General features: G+C 50.2%; 1 protein-coding gene across 5 annotated transcripts in view; it reads left to right on the forward strand.

Annotated features, from left to right (window-relative positions):
- The first annotated feature begins 1,449 nt into the window (after positions 1-1,449).
- ITGA9 (integrin subunit alpha 9) overlaps positions 1,450-22,470 on the forward strand; it is a 354,859-nt gene continuing 333,838 nt past the window's right edge. For 4 of the 5 annotated variants that reach the window (XM_036868321.1, XM_036868322.1, XM_036868324.1 and 1 more), the window contains exons 1-3: positions 1,450-1,878; positions 18,068-18,195; positions 20,446-20,552. In XM_036868321.1, coding sequence (XP_036724216.1) covers positions 1,694-1,878; positions 18,068-18,195; positions 20,446-20,552 — 420 coding nt within the window. In that variant the 5' untranslated portion in view covers positions 1,450-1,693. The remainder of the gene's footprint in view (positions 1,879-18,067; positions 18,196-20,445; positions 20,553-22,470) is intronic. The other variant, XM_036868320.1, reaches the window with a different exon arrangement.

Genomic DNA, 22,470 nt, shown 5'->3' on the forward strand with positions numbered 1-22,470 from the left:
ACTAGTGAGGCTGGGCAACTCAGATGGAGAACGAAGCTTGGTGAAATTTGGCTAAAACCAACTTTTCCCAATTTAATTTTATTGCTTTTTTTACTTGCTACCTAAAAAACAAACAATCCCCCCCCCAAAAAAAAACCCCAGAAAATAACAAGTGTTGTGAGAATGTAGAGAAATTGAAACTCTGTGCACTGTTTGTGGGGAGGTAAAATGCAGTGCAGTCACTGTGGAAAATGTGGCAGTTCCTCAAAATATTAAACATAGAATTACTATGTGATCCAGCAATTCCACTTCTCGGTATATGCCCTAAAGAATGGAAGGCACTTATCTCCAACAGATAACTGTACACCTATGTTAATAGCAGTATTATTCACAATAGCCAAAAAGTGGAAACAAACCAAGTGTCTTTCAAAGGATCAACAGATAAAGAAAATGTGGTGTGTTAAGTACAGTCTTTGAAAAGGAAAGAAATTCTGATGCGTGGTACAACATGAATGGACCTTGAGGGCATTATGCTAAGTGGATTGTCAAACATGAAAAGACAAATACTGTATGATTCCACTCATGTGGGGTACTTAGAGTAGCGAAATTCACAGACAGAATGGTTGCCAAGGGCTAGAGGGAGGGGAGAAAAGAGGAGTTACTGTTTAATGGATATAGAGTTGCAGTTTTGCAAGATTAAAGTTCTAGAGATGGCTGGTGGAGGCCGCACAATAATGTGAATGTACTTAATGCCACCAAACTGTACACTTTAAGATGGTTAAGATGGTGAATTTTATGTTATGTGTATTTTATTCAGTTAAACACACACACATACACACAAGGCTGGACCCCAACCCAAGGTTCTGATTCAGCAGGTCTGGAGTGGGATCTGCTGATTGGCCTTCCTATTGGCATTCTATTGTATTCAGTAAGTTCTCAGGTGATGCTGATGCTGCCGGTGTGGAGGCCACACTTAGGGATAAGTGGTTAGGAGGCCTGGTGAGTATCGTGTGGAGGGGTCCTCTGCTTGCTCCCTTGCGGCTATCGTTGTTATTGACAACAGCCGGCGTTTATGGAGGGCTTGCCTGCTACAGGTTATCTCACAGTTGGGTGAAGGGGCAGCAGATGGGCAGGGCTAGAGTATATAAACTTCACCCGGCTTCCTTTGGTGCTTGGTGTGAGTGTAAGGCTGAGAGGGAACCAGAGACGCAAATAAAGACCCAGTACAGTAGAGCACACAGCCGCGGGGAGAATTAGGGTCGCCTAGGGACCGAGCGCCCAGGGCGCGATCTGGACGGGGACGTGGGGCGCCCGGGCAGGTCTCCAGGCTGCTCCGCGGCCGCGGGAGGCGGTGGGGCACTCGTGGCCCGCAGAGGGCGCTGCCGCGCCGTCCCGCCGCCTGCCGCCCAGGCCGCCCACCCCGCGGGCGCGCCTCTCTGCAGTCCAGCGTCGACCGGCCGGGGACCCGCTTGTTCCGAGCGCGCACACTTCTCGGCCGGACGGAGCACGCCGCCAGCTCCTGGCCGCCCCTGTACTCGCCTGCGGCGGCAGCTCGGCCGACCGTCCCCGGCCCGGCACCGCGTCGCGCCCGCGTCCGAGGGCAGAACTCCAGCCCCCAGGAGCCTCCCGGCCGTCGGCGGACCCAGCGGCCCCGCCGCCGGCACGCTCGGCGCCCTGCTCGCGGGGCACAGGGGAGGGCGGCGGCCGGCTGGTGATGGGCGGCCCGGCGGCGCGGAGGGGCGCCGGGGGGCTCCGCGCGCTGCTCCTGGCGCTGGTGGCCGCGGGGAGTCCCGCGGGCGCCTACAATCTGGACCCGCAGCGCCCCGTGCGCTTCCAGGGTCCCGCCGGGTCCTTTTTCGGCTACGCGGTGCTGGAGCACTTCCACGACAACACGCGCTGGTGAGTGCCCTCCCTGCCCGGACCCTGACCCCGGCCTGGCTGGTCCCGCTGCAGCCGGCAGGCCGTCGCTGCCGCCGCCTTTCCGGCCTCTCCACGCCGCCGTCCCGAGGGGGCGATTTAAATGTCTCCGTTGTGCGTAGCCCGGCCGCCGAGGAAAGGCGGGGAGGAGGGAGGACGCCGGTTCCCGGTCCAGCGTACTGCCCGGTGGGCGCCCGAGTCGGAGGGGGCCGGGCGCCTCCCCGCCGGGCTTGCCCCTCGCTCGGCCTCCCAGCCAGACTCGGCTTAACTCTCTAGGTCGCAAAGTAACTTGGTTCTTCTGCCCCGTGGGCCCCAGGCAGCCCGGCCAGAACCCCGAAGGCCCCGGGCTGCGGAGACAGACTCCTCAGTTTGGGGAACTCTTGGTGACACCCCACCCGCCTTGCCCGGGCTTTAAGCCTCTCCTGCCGGCTCTGCGCAGGAAGCGGAGTAACCCCGAGATGCGAGGGGAGTGGGCTGGATGTGCGTGGGGTCGGGGGGCGGGGATGCCGACTGTGTGGTCCCCTCCTCGCCCACCAGGCCCTCTGCGGAAGCAAGCTGAGAGGGTCCGGAGGCAGGGAAGGGGGGTGGTCCTGGACCCCAGTGACAAGTCTGGTGGGACCGGTGGGTGATTTCTGGGGCAGCTCCCCTGGAGACCAGTAGAGGTCAAGGAGTCCAGTTGCCCCCTGAATGCCCCCTTAAGAGTCCCAAGAGGTGGGAGCTCTCCCCATGAGGCACCACCTGTGAAGGGGCACGGAGCTTGAGTGCCCAACCCCAGGGGAGAAGCACCAGGGGAGGCTGGTCTCCCCTTGGCCCTTTCCTACAGACAAGAGCAAATGAAACAGCCACAGGAGGGGTCAACCCCTCCTCAAAGAGTTAGGGTGTGGGTAGTTCCCCAGTGGGGCCCCAGATGACAGCTGGTCTGGGCCTGGTTTTATTGTGTGGTCACCAGTGTGGACATCCTTGGGGGCTGCAGGCTGGGAGGGCGAGGTCAGCCCTGTGTGTGTGCTCAGCATGCAGTTCTGCTCGGAACTGGACAGAGGCTGAGAGAAAAGGGAGGGTTTGTAGATTCGAGTCCTCTGGCGTTCCTGGAAAAGTGGGGACTCCGTGACCAGCCAGCCCTTTAACAATCATGCTGTTTAGGAGAGCTGCCTCCAGGAGAACAAGTTTTTAAGGTTTTTGTGTAGCTCCTGTCCAGTTCCCTCTCTCCCTACCATTTACCCCAGTTGCTGAGTTTAAGAGCAGCTGTCTTTTCTTGCACTTGCCAAATCCCCCTTTTAAAGCAAAGCAGGCTCACGCCTTTTCTGTGTCCTCTGTACTCAGCGTCCACTGTGGACTTTGGTAGAGAAGGTAGCCTGGGCAGGAGCAATTGGAGAACACATCCCAGGATCCTAGGCCGGGCTCCCGAACTGTGTGACCTTGGCACAAAGCATGTGGGGAGGGCTGTTAAAAATAGAAGGGCTGGGACTTCCCTGGTGGTGCAGTGGTTAAGAATCCGCCTGCCAATGCAGGAGACACGGGTTCGAGCCCCAGCCCGGGAAGATCCCACATGCTGCGGAGCAACTAAGCCCGTGCACCACAACTACTGAACCTGCACTCTAGAGCTCGCGTGCCACAACTACTGAGCCCGCATGCCACAACTACTGAAGCCCGTGCGCCTAGAGCCCGTGCTCCACAGCAAGAGAAGCCACTGCAATGAGAAGCCTGTGCACCGCAGTGAAGAGTAGCCCCAACCATAGAAAGACCCAACGCAGCCAAAAATAAAAATAAAAATAAATAAACAAATTAAAAAAAAATAGAAGGGCTACTCTGGGCAGGGGGCTGCTGAGGAGGGGCAGGCAGGGGAGCTGGAGCACCACATGGGGTCTGCAGTTCCGCAGCCTCAAGGGTCTCTGAGCTCTTTGGGCCACGGGTAAAAGCTGCCCCATTTCGGAAGCAGGGGGAGTCAAGAGCAGATCTGACTTGGAAAAAGAGTCCAGCCTGCTTTGTTTTAAAAAGGTGATGAGGAAAGGCTGTGTGGTATGAATAAATTTGGCAAATGCAAGAAGAGACCCAGGGTGAGTGGCAGGAGGTGGTGAGGACGGTCGGTTGTGCTGGGGCGTGGCCTTGGTGTCAGTGGAGATGTGGGACAAGTATTTCAGGAGTCCATCCACAGCCAGGCTTCCGGTCTCAAAAGCGTCTCTCTGCTTCTGATACTGAGTGGGCTGCTCTTTTTATTGGAGTGCTTGTCCCTATAGTTTTTCAAGTACCAACTAATCTCTACTGCAATCTATTTAAAGCAACTTTTCTTATTCCCTGCCCCCCACTGCCTTAACTCTGTCTTAGTTTTTGCTTATCTCCTTGTCTTCTGTCCTCTTGTTATTTCTTCCTAGCATCTTCCTCCCTATTCTTTTCTCTCTCCTCTCCCTTCCCCCCAGTATTCTTGGTCTTAGACCTTGAAGGTTATTCTCTGCTGATTATGCTGCCCAGTCTTGGTATGCCAATGGTCTTTGAAGCAAGAGACTTTCAGCATCTCCTATTTTCTCCTTCTTTTCTTTATATCTTTAGAGGCTAGGCTTACTATGAGGCTAATGAAACTTCCACCAAAGGCTTCTCACTTGCACAGGCCCCTCCCTACCAAGGCCCTGTGCCTAATTCTATATTCGTAATTTTGTATTAATTTTCTTAAAGGTAGTTGCCCTATATTTGTAGGATTCAGGCCCTGTGGAATCTGGATCTACCCTAGGTCTCTACCTTAACTCTGGGGTTGGTTGATTGACTTAGTGACTGATTGTTGGTCTCTTCCTACCAGGCAGTCCTTGGGCCCTGGATCTTTTAGCTTTGCTTGAGGAACATGCAGGTTGTTTCCAATTATTCACAATTATAAACAGCAACAGGGTAAACATCCTTCTAACAGAAGCCTTGCGGACATCCTTAATTATTTCCTTTGAATAAGTTCCTGGGCTTAGAATTGCTGGGTCAGAGAGGGAGGGAGGTTTTAAAGCATTTTCTCTGCATTTCCAGAGTGCCGGTGAAGCTGAAGTGTGCACTTTAGGGAAATGTATTTAACTTTGGAGTAATTTACCAAAGGGCTGCTCCAGTCCAATGGAAGAGCATAGCCACCTACATGAGGGGGACTTAAAAAAGATCACAGAGAGTCAAACTGGGTGTGGGAGGTAAGTGACAGACACGAAGAGGACAATGTTTTAGGACTCTGAAAGGAAAAGGAGGCAGCGTTCACTAAGCCTTGTATCTGCTGTCTTTCTTTCTGAGCAGAAGTTACTCTTAAGCTTCTTCATTCAGTCTTAGTGGTTCAGTAGTTTTGCTTCGTGCTAATTAAACACCTCTGTACAGGTGGAAGGATTTGTTGCGTGTAGGGTAAGGGAGGGAGGAGAGCGTGCAGGGGGAGGGGCAGGGAGAGAGCCCAGGCACGACAGTCTGCAGGGGCCAGAACTGAAGGGTCCCCAGGTTAAGGGGACCCGAGGTGCACATCACAAAGCTCCTGCATATGCTCCGTCAGTAGGACTAGTGCTTCTTCTCTAATCCCATAACTGAGCATTCCTAGCAGTTCTTTTTTAAGCAATAATTGTCACTGATCAGAGGTCCTATCTCTCTGTGTAAGGGATGGGGTGGCCTCGCTTTCTGAGCCCTGGGGACTGCGTCTGGCATATGCAGTCATGTTGCATTGGGAACAGAGTCCTGGACCCAGGCTCTCTCCAAGGGTTTGGCTTGAGTGGCCTCTGCTGTCTGTCATGCTCTGGGCAGTGAGCGTTGTCCCCATGGCCAGGTGGACCAGAATATGGCAGGCAGTGTGATAGATGTCATTTGTATCAGTTTGGATGCAAACATGCAAGTGACTCGGTTTCTTTTTTTCCAGTGACACCCCGAGGGCATCTCCCTGCCCTGAGCTAGCGTCCTCCCCTAGACCTCCCACCACCTGGGTCTTCTTGCTCCCTTTGAACAATAGCAGGAGGTGCCAGGGAACATGGACAAAGCAGATTTCTGTCCCCTTCCTTTAGACACGGACTGGTCCCTCAGCTGCAGGGCAGACAACTGTAACACCCTGTGAGATAAATAAATGCAGCCCTGCTGGCTGGCGTAGAGCCCCAGAGCGGGTTTCTTTCACACCCTCCCCTTCCCTCCTTCCTCTTGGCCCCAGACGCCCCGGAGTCCTAGGCGGTTGGGTGCATTGGCTTCCTTTCTGGAGACGTGCTTCCTGCCTCATCTCCCGGGACGCATCAAGACGGCTGTGCTCGGGCCCAGAGCAAGTGCTCGGAAATAGAAGAGGCGCCGGCGTTTTGCTTTGTTAAGGTTGTTAGAGCATCACTCAGTGAGGAACAGGAGGTGATTCAGAGCCGAGGGGACCATAGCATCCTCAATTTGCATGAAGGTTGAGAATTAAAAGAACAAGCTAGATGGTTTGGCACTGCCAGTGTAGTTGCCGTGAGCCAGATGTATTGCTGTCTAAATTAAAATTAATTACAACCAAATAAAATGAAGAATTCAGTTCTGCAGTCATACTAGCCACATTTCAAGTGCTCAGTGGCCACGCGTGCCTCATGGCTACTGTACTGGATAGTACACAGAACATTTTCACCATCGCAGAAAGTTCTGGTACTGGTTTGGAGCAATGACTTGTGTCTTAAAGGGCTAGCTAGACAGGGACTTCCCTGGTCGTCCAGTGGTTAGGCCTCGGCGCTTTCACTGCCATGGGCCTGAGTTCGATCCCTGGTCAGGGGACCAAGATCCCGCAAGCCGTGTGGTGCAGGTGCCCACCCCCACCCGCAAAAAAAAATAAAGGGCTAGACAAAGATCAAAAGGCAGTGTAAGAAAAGTCGACCCTTGTATTTGAGTATGAAAACAGAAATGAGGGAGCTTAACTAAAAATTAAGAGTGGGCAGCCTCTTTTCATCCATCAAACTTTGGAGTGCCTGCTCTGTGCTAAGGGCTGGGTATTCAAGAATGAAAAATGCACTCACAGTCTGATGGGCGAGAAGGTTGTGGGCTTCTCGTCTTGTGTGTCAGGCAGAAATAAGATGTGGGCTCCCATGGGGGAAAGGCTGGTCCTGGGGCAGCCACGGGGAGTTGTGATGGGCAGAGGAGAGTCCCGTGAAAGTAAAACCTTCAGAAGGGGGACCCTGGGATCATGGGCCCTGCTCCTCACCCCCAGCCCCACCCGGCTTTGTGAGGAGACACCCAGAAATGATGGTGGTAGCCGGGCCTTCTCATAACCTCTGTGGTGACCTCTTTGCCGCGTTCTAGCCCATGTCAGGCTCTCAGGCGGGGCTGTAGCTCCACTTCCCCATATGGATTTTCTGGAAGTAGTTTTTTCAAACCTCGTTCCTGGTTCTTACTGGCCCTGCAGAGCCTGCTTTCTCAAAGCACTCAAGAAGGGATGACACATGTATGAGGCCCGAGTTCTAAGGGGACCCGGAAAGCGTCCCTTGGGGTTTCCAGGACGTTTCCCTGAAGATCTCAGGAAGCTGGCGAGGGTGCTGTTTCCTGAGCTAGTGCTGAACGCTGGCCAGGGGAGAGGCAGCTGTGTCACTCAGGAGAGAACCTTCCAGGGCAAGAAGGCAGACTCTTCTCAGCCAGTTTCTAACAGCCCGGAGTGTGAGAGTGTGAAGGGCCGGGCCCTGGCCAGCTCTGAGTCCCTGGTGACCTGCTGCTGGTCAGGAAATGGTCTCCTTCTGATAACTCCCATTGTGATTTGTCTGGGGAAAATGCCATATTCACATTTGTTAAAAGCAGCCATGGTGTTCTCAGAAATCATTTGTTTTCAAGGAAGTAGCATATAACTCTAAGAAATCAAAATGGGGACTTCCCTGGTAGTCCAGTAATTAAGACTCCGTGCTCCCAATGCAGGGAGCCTTGGGTTCGATCCCTGGTCAGGGAACTAGATCCCACATGCCGCAACTAAGAGTCTGGAACTAAGATCCCGCATGCTGCAGCCAAGACCTGGTGCAGCCAAATAAGTAAATAAATATTCAAAACAAAACAAAACGAAATGAATGATCCCATCAGATAGGATTTGCTGGGCATCCACAAGAGGTCCAGTGCTTTCACAAGCGTAATAGTCCCCAGTGGGATCTTTGGGACAACCTAGTGAGTGGTTTTCAGTTTGCCAGGTAGAGAACAAAGGCTTACAGAGTTACACACCTTGTCCAAGGTCCATCCCAGCCTTGGTGATGCATGCACATTGGGGGCCTGTGCAAGAGAATTATGGGGGTGGGCGGTAAGGCCGGTGAAAGAACTGGGGGTGGGGGAGGAGACAGGATGGGGCAGGGAGAGCCTCGGCCATCTCAACACGGGTACCCCCACCCCATGATTATAATCAGTCCCTGGGGCTGCCTGGGAGATGCGTGGCCTCAGCTTGATTGCCTGGAGGGGGCTGCAGCTGGAGGCTGTCAGCTGACTGTCCTCTTGCAGCCAGAAGGCTTCAGGTGGTGCCCACCTACCTCCACGGTGGCCATGGAGCCCATCGTGTGTGAAAGGCTGTGTTCGGAGATGTGAGGTGTGTTCCTCGGCCTGCGGTGTGGCTGGGATCATCTGTGCCTCTGCTCATCCCGCTGTATCAGCATGGGGGGCGCTGGGGTTCTGGGCTGTTAAAATTGGCCCCGAGGCAGACTCCCATGGTGCCTCTTCCTGACCTTTGGGAAGTCTCAGGTGAGGGACGGAGGAGGAAGAGAGCTCCCACCTTACCCTGAGCCATTGAGTCACTGACGAGCGCTTGACTGGAGGGAGCTGCCAGACCTCAACCCTGGTACCTTGTGAACCGCAAAGCCTCAAGCCATGTGGATTTGGCGACCAACCAAAGCAAAGTGTTTGAGCATCACTTAGGAAGTGAAAGTGAATCCAAGATTGGGAAAAATCCAGTCTTTGAAACCACAGGCTCACTTGGTCCCCAGTGTCTGCTTTTTTGGGAGAACAAAAAGGACTTGTGTTGTGAGTTTAAATTTGCAGCAGCAGCGGCGGCAGCAGGAATACACTTACAGAGCGCTTAGCCCGTATTAACTCACTTAATGTTCCCTGCAATTGCTTCAGCTGGTTATCATTGTAGCCCCATTCATGAAGGGGAAAACTGAGGCACAGAGACGGTGTTTGGCCAAGTCACATGGTGACACAGTGGTCGAGCTGGGGCCTGCACCTTTGCCTCTCAAGAAGTCAAGAGTCTGAGTTTGGAGCTGCAAGGCACCCAAGCATCTGTGTCATGAGATTCTGTCTTACTTTCTTGGAAAAGTTATGGAATCACGGTCGTGGTTGCTTCCCTGTGACACCCTTTGCAGATGCTTATTCAGGACCCACTGGATACCTGTGCAGAGATCCTGAGGTTCTGCTTTCCAGAGATGCTTGATCACTCAGTAAACAGGGACCAGTGATTCCGCCAGGGACGTTTGTAGGTCCTGCTGTCATGCTAAGTCTCTGTAAGACAGAAGTGTCCTAGGAAAGATGGAGCATTCTGGACTATTCCGTGTGTGCATCCTAACTTCCCTGGGCTGCTTTTGTTACCATCCCTCCACCTGCTCCATTGAGTCCTCCGGGCTCCCACGGCTTATTTAAGAAGCTCTGTTTGGAGAGTAGATGGGAAAGGAAGCCATGGAGGGCCGTGTTTAGGATTTACCCCTGGGTTTGTAACATCATTAAAGAAACCCACACAGAGTCAGAATTTCTGTACGGGCGGCCAACAATATGACAGCAAATCTGAGCATAAAAAAGCATGGAATGAATTTCCTCTATCTCAGCTCATCCCTTGGTGTGTTGAAGCCCAGGTGACCTCTCCCACCCATTCTGGACTGTTTAGTGTTAAAATGCTGCAACGTGCACAGACGCCAGAGCAAAGTCGGCCGTGTGTGTGGCACACCCCACAGGCAGCACTGCACAGAGTCCTGGCACCTCTTCTCCATCAGGCTGGGTCCTGGAGTGGATGCTCCAGATGCAGGGGAGGGGGGTTCTACCTGGCTCTGCCTTCATTGTGGCCCCTGGTTCCCCAGCAACAACCAGATCCGTGGTCTGTGCCATAACAGGGGGGCCACCTGACTTCGCCCCCATTTAGGAGCTGTGTGTTCTTGGCAAGTTACTTCAGCTGTTTGAGCCTCATTCCCTCCTCTACAAAAGAGGAATAATGAGAATTTGTCCCTCATCACATTGTGGGGGAGATTAAATGAGATGATGTCTGCAAAGGATGGAATGGAATATAACATGCAGAACATAGTAAACCCTGGATAAATAAGAATAGCTATTTCTATTGCTACTTTGATCTGACATTTGAAGCTAATGGTCTTCATCCTGCCTTTAGATGCTAAAATTTTGCTTTCAGTACATTTGTTGATCCATTTATTTATCAAAATTCGCGTGTCAGCACTCAATACAGAAATGAATGACAGAGTCTTGCATAAGACACTATTATGTGTGGTCTCTAAAATTTTGGTCATGCTCTACATAAATCTGCATTTCTGTGTATTCATTTGTATGTCTACTTCCAAAAGGATCTGAGATGGCTGCTTTAATTGGAGACCTGTGGGATTGTAAACCCTAGAGTTTTTAAAGTCTTTTCTAAAATTCAAGTATAATTGATTTACAATATTATATAAGTTTCAGGTACATAACATAATAGTTCAAAATTTTTATAGATTATATTCCTTTTGAATTTATTATAAAATATTGACTATATTCCCTGTGCTGTACAATACATGCTTGTAGCTTATTTATTTTATACGTAATAGTTTGTATCTCTTAATTCCCTTCCTCTGTCCTGCCCTGTCCCCTCTTCCCTCTCCCCCCTGTTAACCACTAGTTTGTTCTCTATATCTGTGAGTCTGCTTCTTTTCTGTTATATTCACTAGTTTGTTGCATTTTTAGATTCCACCTATAAGTGATAACATATTGTATTTATCTTTCTCTGTCTGACTTGTTTCACTAAGAGTAACACCATCCAGGTCCATCCATTGAAATTTTGCTATTTGCATTCTTTTTTATGGCCGAGTAATGTTACATTGTATATACACCACATCTTCTTTATCCATTCATCTGTTGATGGACACTTAGTTTGCTTCCATATCTTGGCAATTGTAAATAATACTGCTGTGAACATTGGGATGCATGTATCTTTTTGAATTAGTGTTTTTTTTTTTTTTCTAGGAATGGAATTGCTCGGTCATATGGTAGTTCTATTTTTAGTTTTTTAAGGAACCTTCCTACTGTTCCCCATAGTGGCTGCACCAATTTATTCAATATATTCCCACCAACAGTGTAGGAGGGTTCCCTTTTCTCTACAGCCTCACCAACATTTGTTAATCTGTGGTCTTTTTGATGATGGCCATTCTGACAGGTATGAGGTAAATCCTAGCATTTTGCATGCCTCTTCCTTTTCTCAGCGAGCAAGCGGGAGGTCACTTCTTTTCTGGGGAGCTCTGGCCCTCATCCCAGGCTCCAGGTAAGTCTGGGAGGTAGGTCCACACTTCCAAGGTGCTGGCGAGAATTTTAGCAAAAAAAAAAAAAAAGTAAATGTGGAAGTATTGACCTGTTTTTCTTGGAGAAGAAAACTTTCACGTGAAACCAACAGGAAGATTTCAAGACTCAGGTCTCCAGAGCTCTGCAGCTTGCTCTGCCTCTTGAATTTTAATGTTTACTTGATGCTCTCAGGTGGGGAAGGAAAACCTCGGCTCTTTGCCATGTTTCCTTCTCCGGGTACATCTACCAGGACCTGAGCCCCTGGCCGGGACAGCAGCCTCTGAGGACCCTTTACTCCCATCCAGGGTGGCCAGGGGGGCTAATTTCTCTCCGAGGTGGGACCCTCCCCGTGACTCTGTTCTTTCCCTGTTGGTCGTGGAATTTTACCTATTTCCTTCTCTGGGAAGTGAAGGATTTGGCATGGTAAGGTGGCTTTCCTGGCACTGGCTCTCACACTGCTCAAGTCTTGGCTGTGTTTTGCCCAGTAAGGGATGTGGAGTGATTCCTGGGGTTTCCCTGAGGTGTGGTGGATACGCAGTGATTGAATTCCACTCCTGTAACTAAAACGTGGGTCCCCAGGGAAGTTTTGGTTTGGGGATCAAATGCCTGAAAGCAAACCTAATGGGTTTAAGATTTTTAATCCCCAGTTGCTGTCCTCGATCTGGCTGTAATTTCGCCCTGCAGAATCACTGCTGTGGTATTTGTGGGAAGGGAGGGAGCCCTTGGGACGATGTCAGTTCCGAGCCTCCCCCGGGGAGGTAGCTGTGGTTCAGCCCTTTTCTGCCACCTGCTCCCGGGGGAATTGACCCGTGGTTTGCTCTCAGGAGGTGAAGGATGGGTTCAGAGTAGGATGGGAGGCTGGACTGGAGCCTTGGTAACCTGCTTCCCCACACACAGGTCAACCAAGGAAGTGGCTCTGTTGGAAATATGGAGTGCATTTAAACTGCCACAGTAGGAGGGAAGGACTTCCCTGGTGGCCCAGTGGTAAAGAATCTGCCTTCCAATACAGGAGACGCAGGTTCGATCCCTGGTCAGGGAACTAAGGTCCCACATGCCGTGGGGCAACTAAGCCCGTGAGCCCCAACTACTGAGCTCACACACCTCAACTAGAGCCCGCGTGCCGCAAACGACAGAGCCCACGCGCTCTGGAACCCGTGTGCCACAACTACAGAGCCCATGTGCCCTGGAGCCTGCGTGCCACAACTAGAGAGGGAAAACCCACACGCCTCAACTAGAGAGAAGCCCGTGCGCCGCAACGAAGAGCCTGCGCGCCGCAACTAAGACCCGATGCAGCCATAGATCAATAAATAAAGGTGGGAGTCCAGGGGGACTGGAAAGAACATGCCCTTGGACATGGACACCCTGGGTTCAAATCCCAGCCACTTATCAGCAATGTGACCCACCATTTCTCAGTAAAGTGTACACTAGAAGCTGCCTGACAGGATTGCCTTGAGCAGGAAATCAGGCAACCCATGAGCATAACTGGGGCTGGCAGATGAACGGTTGGGCCCACATTTCCAAGTAGGTGCGTGAACTGCTCATTAAGAGAGGCGGCACCTCATTATAGTTTTGATTGGCATTTCTCTAATAATTAGTGATGTTGAGCATCTCTTCATGTGTCTGTTGGCCGTCTATATGTCTTTGGAGATATCTCTATTTAGGTCTTTTCCCATTTTTTGATTGGGTTGTTTGTTTTGTTGTTGTTGAGTTGTATGGGCTGTTTGTATAGTTTGGAAATTGAGCCCTTGGTTGCATCATTTGCAAATATTTTCTCCCCGTCTATAGGTTGTCTTTTCGTTCTGTTTATGGTTTCCTTTGCTGTGCAAAAGCTGATAAGTTTTATTAGGTCCCATTTGTTTATTTTTTGCTTTTATTTCTATTGCCTTGGGAGACTGACCTAAGAAAACAGTGGTATGTTTTATGTCAGAGAACGTTTTGCCTGTGTTCTCTTCTAAACAACAAGGTCCTATTGTATAGCACAGGAAACTATATTCAATATCTTGTGACAAACCATAATGGAAAAGAAAATGAAAAAGAATATATATGTATAACTGAGTCACTTTGCCGTACAACATTTTCCATCAACTATACTTTGATAAAATACAAAGAGAGAGAGAGAGAGAGGCTAACCTCTGGGGAGCACCACGCCAACCATGTGAACGTTCTAGGAAAGCAAGAAGATGATCGAAATTCAGCCTGATGGGGAGGAGAAAGACCATCTTTCAGTTCCAAACCCCTGTCTGTCCTTTGGGGACAGAGCTTCCAATCTAAGTTCTAAGCTCAGGGCCACCTGCAGAGCATCGCATGCCTTTTTCAGACAAGGTCACATGTGTGAGCTGGCTGGCACCAGCGAGGGTTCTCGATACCTGTTGGCTCCCTTTTCCTCCTTTCTGGCTGACGTGGGGTGGGCAGAGTAGGGGAGTGGACCCTGCAGCCCACTGCTGGGGTGCGTGCTGCACTTGGTGTCTTACCATGCTTTGTGGGCTCAGGCAAGTCCCATGACCTTGTGTGGCCACCTGCTTCTCCATCTGTAAAGTGGGGATAATATCAGTGCCTCCCATAGGCTTGCTGTGAAGAAGAAGTGCAATTGTGCCCAGAGGGAGCCTAGCCCAGCACCTGCACACTCCAAGGGCCCCTTATAGGCTGGTTGTCCTTGTAATTAGGAACCCGAGTTCTGAGTTAAGGAGGAGGCTAAAATGTCTGGGAGGTTTGTGTGCATCTTTTAACTGGGGATGGGATAGAGGAGAGCCTTGCTTCTTGGGGTCATCAGTTCATACGGGCCCCAGATGAACGTGATTATTTGTAATCAGCGTAGGTGGTTCTGTAACACTTCTTAGATTATAAGTCACCTGGGGAGCTTGTTAAAATGCACGTTCTGATTTAGGAGGCTGGGGATGGGGCCTGAGATTCTGCATTCCCATCAGGCGCCCAGGTGTTTTCCATGCTGCTGGTCTGAGGACCACACTTGAAGTAGCAAGCAAAGGTCCGAAACAGCCTGATGATTTACCACTGGGAGCCTGTTGGTGGGGACACTCCTTTAGATGGTAACTGTACAGAGGAAAGAAACATCTTATTGTCTTGTCAAGAGTTCCGGGAAAGATTCTGGGGGGACATTTGAAGTGGCTGGGATGTCTCTTTGTAACTCAGAACGAGAAAAAAAGCAGATGGCATCTTTTCAGTGGCATGCTCTGAACTCTGGGCCATTGCCCTCTCTCTTGGGATCAGCCTGGCGAATAGCCAGCTGAATTAACTTCAGAAGAGGCAAGCTCGTCGGCTGGCCTGTAGAGCAGTCTTGCTGGCCGGCGGCCTAGGTAAAGAGCAGCGCCAGGCTGCGGAGGAAGCCACAATGTTCTGTGAACACAGATACGGGCTCGTCCTCCAGCGAGCCACCCCTGTGAATGTCATGCACACAAGTGCACACGCGACCCCTTATCTCTTGCTTCATTTCTTGTTAGATTTGGGGGAAAAAACCTCCTCTGAGCAGCTGATTAAGAGTTTGAACCAGATGGTTGTTATCAGTGCTTGATCAGCCCTTGTTAGAATCACTGAGTACCTTGGGCTTGGAAGGAAAACATCAGCAGGTCCCTTCTCCAACTTTCGATTTTGAAATAAATTTCTGCTTCTCTGTCTCAGCTCTCGGCTGGGAAAAGCAGTGCTGGGATTTAAGCTCTTCTCCAGGGTCCTTCCTGCTTGGATACCTGTGTATCTGTATTGCGAAGTCTGGAGCAGTGGCAGTCTGGAAGGTCTGGGGTTCCAATGCCACTGTGGGGGACACAATAGAGAAACAGGCCATTGTTTCTTGCAGCCATTTCCCTTCCTTTGTACATGATGAATTCTCCCCCTTGTTTAGTTCTTGTGGTTTTTTTTAATAGCATGGATTGCAATTGGCCTTTATTCGCTGTGCTGATATAAATTCGGAGTTGGTGGGAATTTCTGGACCCAGGTGTGTCCCATGGGGGTTTTCTAGTGGAGGAGGTATTTTATGTTCCACAGCTCCTATGGCCTGCCATGTGGAAAGGCGGTGGGTGTTACAGTGTAGAGATGGCAAGCTGCTGATGCCTCTCACCTGTGTAAACACAGCCAGTGTTAGAGAGCCACCCTTGGCCGAGCCCCGGTGGCTCTGGAGCTCAGCCCCAGAAGCCGGGGGGGAAATGGACCCCTTCATGTGGCTTTCTTCTCACTGGAGTTTTGTTTGGTGTGTCGTCCTGCATTTGAGTGAGAGCAGTCGCAGGCCGGCCAAGCTGCCCTCATGTGGTTGATGGAAGCAGTGTGGTCTGCGGGGAAAGTGCTTGCTAGGATTTCCAAAGGTGATGGGTTCCAGCCCCCCTTCTGCTTGGGGTTCCTGCAGCTGTGGCCCATCGTGGTGAGGCGGAGGCTGGGAGCTGCCCGGGGAGCGCTGGCGGGTTGCAGATCCTGGGCTGTTACTGAGCCGCAGCAGGCAGCTTGGGGGTGCCCCTCACTGTTGGGGGTGCCCCTCACTGTTGGGGGCCTGACTCCTCTCATCCCCCAGTGTGGTATGATTTGATTCCTCATAGGATCATATTCAGACTCTCTGAGACTGACCTGGAAAGAAAGGTTCCACTAAGGAGACCCTAGCCTGGGGGTTGAAGGATTGGGCAGAGGGACCCATGTGCCTCCTTGTGAACCTGACACCATGTCTCTGAGCCAGATTAGGGTGGTGTCCCTTGTGGGATCTGCCAGCCTTTGCTGAAGGCCCGTCTGAGGGTCTCAGCCCTCCGTTTTCTGATCTGGAGATCTCCACCCCTTCGCTCAGCTGGAGCGTCGGAGGGGAGCAGCGTCATTCTGAGACCAGCGTCGGGGTGAACGTTCAAGATCCCAAGATGAAGGTGGCTTTTAGGACAGAGTGGGGGGAGCCTTTGTCAGCTTTCTACAGCCCCAGGGAGGCTGTTTAAGGTCCTTCTAACCTGTGCTTTTAGACACCTTTTCCAGAGATGCATGATGGAGAATGCTTTCCATTCCAAGGCCAGTGGGAAATGATCTATTTCATAACATGCCTGATACCCTTGGGAGGGAATCGCATCTCCCTTCCGGGCTGCTTGAGATATGGGGCAGCTCACGTTCCTGTTGAGCAGTGGCTTGGCACTGTCTACTCTTTGAACATCAGCATGGGTTGTGTTTAAAGTTTCATTGTACAGGTCCTTGTAGCTCAGCACCAGCCATTCCTGACTGGGGGTAGTTAGTATTCTTTGCTACAGCTCTTCGGTTGACTGCTTTCCAGAAACAATGCACAAAACTGTAGGTCAGAAATGTTTTTGTAACATCTGGAGGGGAATGTGTGCCATTCCCCCATGTTCTGTACCCAAATGTGTGTCTCTGTCATCTTGGCGTGTCTTGCTCTTTTCCTCCAGTGGGCAAGGGCCCTGCTGGGGACGGCTCATCCCCAGGGCAGCTTTTCAGTTCAAGATGAAAGATGCACAGCCATGTTCTTGCCCTGTTGTAGCCAAACTCTTCTATCTCTGGTTTGCTTTGGGCTAGAGGACGCAGTTTATAATTCCACATTGCTGCTACTTCTTTCCTGTCACCCCTAAATGTACACGTTGTGTGTGGCAGGGAGGGGCATGAGGGGGACATGGGAGAAAAGGCATTTCTAAATTTCTTTTTTATTTATTCACTAAAGTTTTTAAAAAGTTGAAGTGTAACCCATCCAGAAAAGTGCCCATTGACATATCTACAATTGAATAAATTTTCACAAATTTGTATAAACACCACTCAGTTTGAAAAAGAGAACATTTTAAGCACCTCCCTCCAGGAGCCCTTCTTCCTGGTTACAACCCTCTTCCATTTCCCGAGGTAGCCAACCTTTAACACAACCGTTAAATTTCACCTAGTTTTGAACACCAGATAAGTGGAATCAGGCAGTGAGTACACTACTGTCCCCAATGTCTTTTGCTCAGTGTTTGTGAGATTCATCCATGAGGTTGCAGTTGACTGTTCATTGATTTTCTTTGCTGTATAGAATTCTATTTCTACACCACAGTTTATTTATGCATTCTAGCTTTGATGGATCTTTGGGTTTCTTCTAGTTTGGGGCTGTTACACACCCAGCTGTGAACATTTTGTGCATGTCTCCTGTAGACATATGTGCGTTTCTGCTGGGTATGTTCCTAGATATGAGATTGCTGGGTCAGAAGGTAGGCACTGTTTTAGCTTTCTTAGGAGTTGTTGAATCACTTTTGCAAAGTGGTCGTGATGGTTTACACTCCCCACAGAAGGGTGTGAGGGTCGCAGATGCTCCATATCCTTGTCAGCACTTGGCGTTTTCAGTCCTTTTGGTTTTAGCCTTCTAGGTGGTATGAAGTGGTATCTCATTTGGATTCCGCTGATAACTAATAGAGTTGAGCACCTTTTCATATGTTTATTGGCCATTTATCTTTCTTCATCAATGATCTGTTCAAGTCTTTGGTCTATTATTCTATTGGTTTGTCTGTATTTTTGTTATTGATTTGTGGGAGTTCTTTATACATTCTGGATAGGAACTGTTTGGTGGTGGTATGTGTTCCCAACCAAACTCAGATTTTTTTCCAGGCATGTTAAAATCATAACAGGTTCACTGTAGGAGTCCCTCCCCTCTGCCCCCACCCCCCTCCAGCACTGTGTAATGCTGGGGTATGATCTCCCAGGGAGCATTCGGACAACACACCCACGGCTGGGTGAGGATTTAACCATTGGCTGCCCTTTCTTAGTACCGGGTTGTGACCGAATGCCCTTTCTTCTTGATGTGCAGGGTCCTTGTGGGTGCACCAAAGGCGGATTCCAAATACAGCACTTCAGTGAAGTCCCCTGGGGCTGTGTTTAAGTGCCGCGTCCACACCAACCCTGACCGGAGATGCACCGAACTGGACATGGCTCGAGGTGGGTGGATTTTCACTGCCAAGATGGGAATGGGTATCACACCCTCACACTTTCCTCTTTTTCTTCCTGATTATTCATCCATTTTTCTTTCCTTCCTTCCTTCCTTCCTTCTTTCCTTCCTTCCTTCCTTCCTTCCTTCCACCCATCCACCCACCACATATTGAGTACTGTTACTTCGTAAGCACTGGGATACACCAAAGATCCTACTATCCTGGGCCTTATAAATTAGTAGGCAAAAGAGATATTAAACAAATAATTGAGTGTGAGAAGATCAGAGGGAAGGTGAGTATTTGATCTGATCTAGATTGGAGGGTCTGGGGCAGTGACTTTTACAATGACTGGAAAGATGCACAGCAGTAAGCCAGGCAGGTACAGGAGGCAGAACCTCCAAGTGGAGGAAAGTTTGTGCCATTTTAAAATTCAGAGCAAGCACAGCATCACTGGAGTGGTGAGCAGGGGAGCGTGGAAGCAGAGGAGGTTGGTGAGGTGGGCTGGGGCTGGACCACACAGGGCCCGACAGGCTGGGGTAAGGTGTTGGGATTCTATCCTACGTGCAAGGTGGGAGGCCACGTGCAAGGTGGGAGGCCATTAAAAGCAATCTTAGGTTTTATGTTTTAAGTAGGAAAAGATATGACTGAGCGATGTTTTTTAAAAGCCCACTTGGTCTGGTGGAAAATATATCATCTTTGGAGTCAGATCTGCCTGGGTTCAGAGCCCAGCTCTGCCAGTTACTCACTGGCACTTACTGGGAATGTCCCAGAGCCTCTTTGGCCTCAGTTGCCTCACCTGTAAAATCAGAAGGAAGATAGCTATCTCCTAAGGATTACCTTGAGAGGATTGATGAGATAATAGAGATGAATACACAGAACTGTGCTTGGCACATAGTAGGTTCTCAATAAGTAAGAGCTATATTTTATTGTACTCATCAATTCAAGACCTCACTTTCTCCAAAGTCCTCTCCCCTCAAGATCTTCTAACTATTATTTTTTTTAAATGAAGAATTGTCATGATTTTCTTTAGCAGAAATAGGGGAGGTGTCCATGGTGTCTACGACTGGTTTGTGGGCTGTTTGTTACTGGTATATAACAAATTAAGGAGCTTACTTCGTAATATAAATCAATGTACTGCTTCCTTCCTTGAGAAAGTCTTGCTATGAAAAAAAATTGACTGAATTAAACAACATACGTGGTGGTGGAGTCAATTTACATCTTGTTACAAGTTCCTTATTTACGGGCTGGTAATGTAATAGGGGCGGGGCAGCCGCGCGGCCGTTACCGCGAGACCCTCAGCGCGAGACCCGTAGCGCAGAGGTGAGAGGTCCCGCTCCGCAGGGTCAGCAGGGCAGCGGTGCTCGCGGCGGAGAGTGCGGAGACAGGGGGATCGCGGCCTTCTCCCCGGGGCCCTCCAGGCCCTTCGGCCTCCGCCGGCGGGTGAGCTGGGGGCCCGGGGACAGGCCGAGGGCTGTGTCCTGCAGGGCTCCAGAGCCCTTGTCACTGGGCCCCGGCCTTGAGGCAGCGGCGAACCTCTGCCCCATGCCCACCTCCGCGACCGAATGGCGGTGGCGGTCACCCTGGGTCGCAGTCCGCGGGACCTGGCTCCCAGTTGGGCGGCCTGAGGAGCCTGAGGGCTGGCTGGGTTCTGGGCGCCTGGCTCCCTCAGCAATGACGGCTGGGCGGGGTCTGGGGACCTGGCCCTGTGGGCGCCGCCATTTGAGATCTGCCTCCTCAGCCGGGCTGGGCACTGGCGGGAGGACCCGGGCAGGGTGACCGGGCCGCGCAGGGACCCATCCCCTTAACGAGGCCTGGACCTCGGAGGGCAAAAGTTGAGCCTTGGGACCTTGCCCCTTCTTGTCAGAACAGAGACTAACATTTGTTTGGTGGACGTTTACGGGAACATCGTGACCTGACCCTGACCCGACTTCAAGAACAAAGGATCTGATACCAAGAAGCTTCCAACAACTAACCAACCTCCCCACCCCAACGTTTCCTATAAAAGGGCTTTGCTGAAAGCTTTCAGGGAGTTTGGAGTTTTCTAAGGCTTGAGCCACCTGTCACCTTGCAGGGCCCTGCAATAAACCTTTATCTGTTCCCAATTCCGACTTTCGTATTGTTTGGCCTCACTGTGCGTCGGGCACAGTGTCCTGCGTTCGGTAACAGTAACAAACACTTGGCTTGTAGACTGCCCTCTGGAAAGCAGACGGCAGAACAGCCATTCCTCAGTTCAAGCCTGGCTTTTCTCTCTTTCCTCCAGGGAAGAATCGGGGCATGCCCTGTGGAAAGACCTGCCGGGAAGACAGAGATGATGAGTGGATGGGGGTGAGCCTGGCCCGGCAGCCCAAGGCTGATGGCCGCGTGCTGGTAAGGCCTGCTGGGGGAGCCATGGGGAGAGGGTGGCACCCTGAAAATGAATGACCTTGACCCCTTAGGAAAGCTGGATGGCATGGCAATAAGGGCATGGCTTTGAGATTGCCTCTTCTGGACTTCTACTTGGACAAATGATTAATCTTTTTACTTTCTTCGTCTGTCAAATGTTAATAATGTCTGTCCAGGGTGCTGAGATGTGGCTATTGAAAAATGACAAATGAAATGTAAGTGAAAAGTACTTTGCAAATCTCGTTCATTACATAAGCATTTTCTTGTGGGTATCTTTTTAAATTGTGGTATAACTTACATAAAATGCACAGATCTTAAGATTACAGTTTGGGTTTTGACATTTGTACACACTTGTGTGACCACCCACCCATCAAGATATAGAATATTTCTGTTGTCCCCAAAAGTTCTCTTATGTTTCTTACTAGTCAACTACTCCCGCTTAAAGGTAACCACTGTTATGATGTGTATTACTGTGGGTTACTTCTGCTTTTTCAGGAACTTCATATAAATGGAATCCTACAGTGTGTGTTCTTGTGTGTAAGGCTTTTTTTCACTCAAAAGTATACTTTTGAGATTAATCCATATTGTGCATATCAGTACTTCATTCCTACTTATTCCTACACAGTATAATATTTTATGAAATACATATACGTTGTTTTAAAATAGTCATTTATTTCCCTCCCAAAGTGCATATGATATATTCTGATCCATTAGGTGCTTTGAGGGAGATGCAAGGAAAAAGATGTCTTTGCCCTTGAGACTTGCGATATGCTGGGACTGCCCAATAAAGCAGTCATTATTTAAATGTATCAGAATTAGATAAAAAATTCAGTTTAGTCACTCTAGTCACATTTCAAGTGCTCAGTAGTCACAGATGTATGCTGGCTGCCGTGTTGGCTGGCACAGAGGAAACATTTCCATCATTGTAGAGCTTCTTATTGGCCTCAACAGAATCTCTCACTGACCCAGAGGTCTTGTTTTGTCCATTTTTGTCTTTTACAGTTCTCTCTTGAGGTGTAACACTAAAGTTCTTAACATGCACAATTTCAGTGGGGAGCTGGATGGATGTTTTCATGTACATGTACTCATGTATCTGACTTCATAGGCCTTTTCTTGGAAGGTGTATAAAGATTTTTGTTGTAAAAGCATGAGATCAAGAAGGGAAAATAATACTAGCTGCTGTTTATGGAGGGCTTCCTCTGGGCCACAGGCTATAAAGCTGAGGGTTTCACATACATTCAATCCCTGGGGGAAACAGGTTTTCCTTAAGGATCTAGGCAAAGTGTTTCTGACCCCTCCCTGAGGAGTCCATTTTGTGTTAGACTACTCTGTGTGGGGTTGTTGGTCTGAATTTCACATGCCTTGTCAGCACAAATTAAGCCTTTTGCCGTCGGACCCCTTTGGGGAGGGAGGAAGCAGCTGGATGCTGTTGCAGTGTCAGAGGGCCTCCCTACTGGACAGCATAGGTCCTGTGGAGGCCCCCATCCCAAAGTTTGCCTTGGTTTCCAGCCCTTTAATCACTGTCACCTGCTGCCCTGGACCCTCTCCAACCTCTGCCTTCCCGCAGAGGTGGTGGCCTGACCTTGACCGCATGACCAGGCCCCAGGAGGCTTGTCTGCCATCCTATGGGAAGGAAGGGAAGAAGCTGATCCATCTATAAATCACAGTGGCCCTGAGGTCAATATTAAGAATGAAGGAGGTGGTGGCCTGGTGACAGCAAAATACGTAGGGTTCCTGAGAGCCTTGAACCTAGATCCAGTGGTTACTCCCGTGAAAACATGTCCCCTCCCCATGGAAGGATGACGTGGCTGAGAGCTTATTTCCAGAGGGTTCTGAATTTTTGCAAATGAGTATCAGGAGGGGGCCATCTCTGTGGACATGAAGAGCAATGAGGATCACGGGG

The sequence above is a fragment of the Balaenoptera musculus genome, chromosome 11, assembly GCF_009873245.2.
Source record: "Balaenoptera musculus isolate JJ_BM4_2016_0621 chromosome 11, mBalMus1.pri.v3, whole genome shotgun sequence".
NCBI lineage: Eukaryota > Metazoa > Chordata > Mammalia > Artiodactyla > Balaenopteridae > Balaenoptera > Balaenoptera musculus.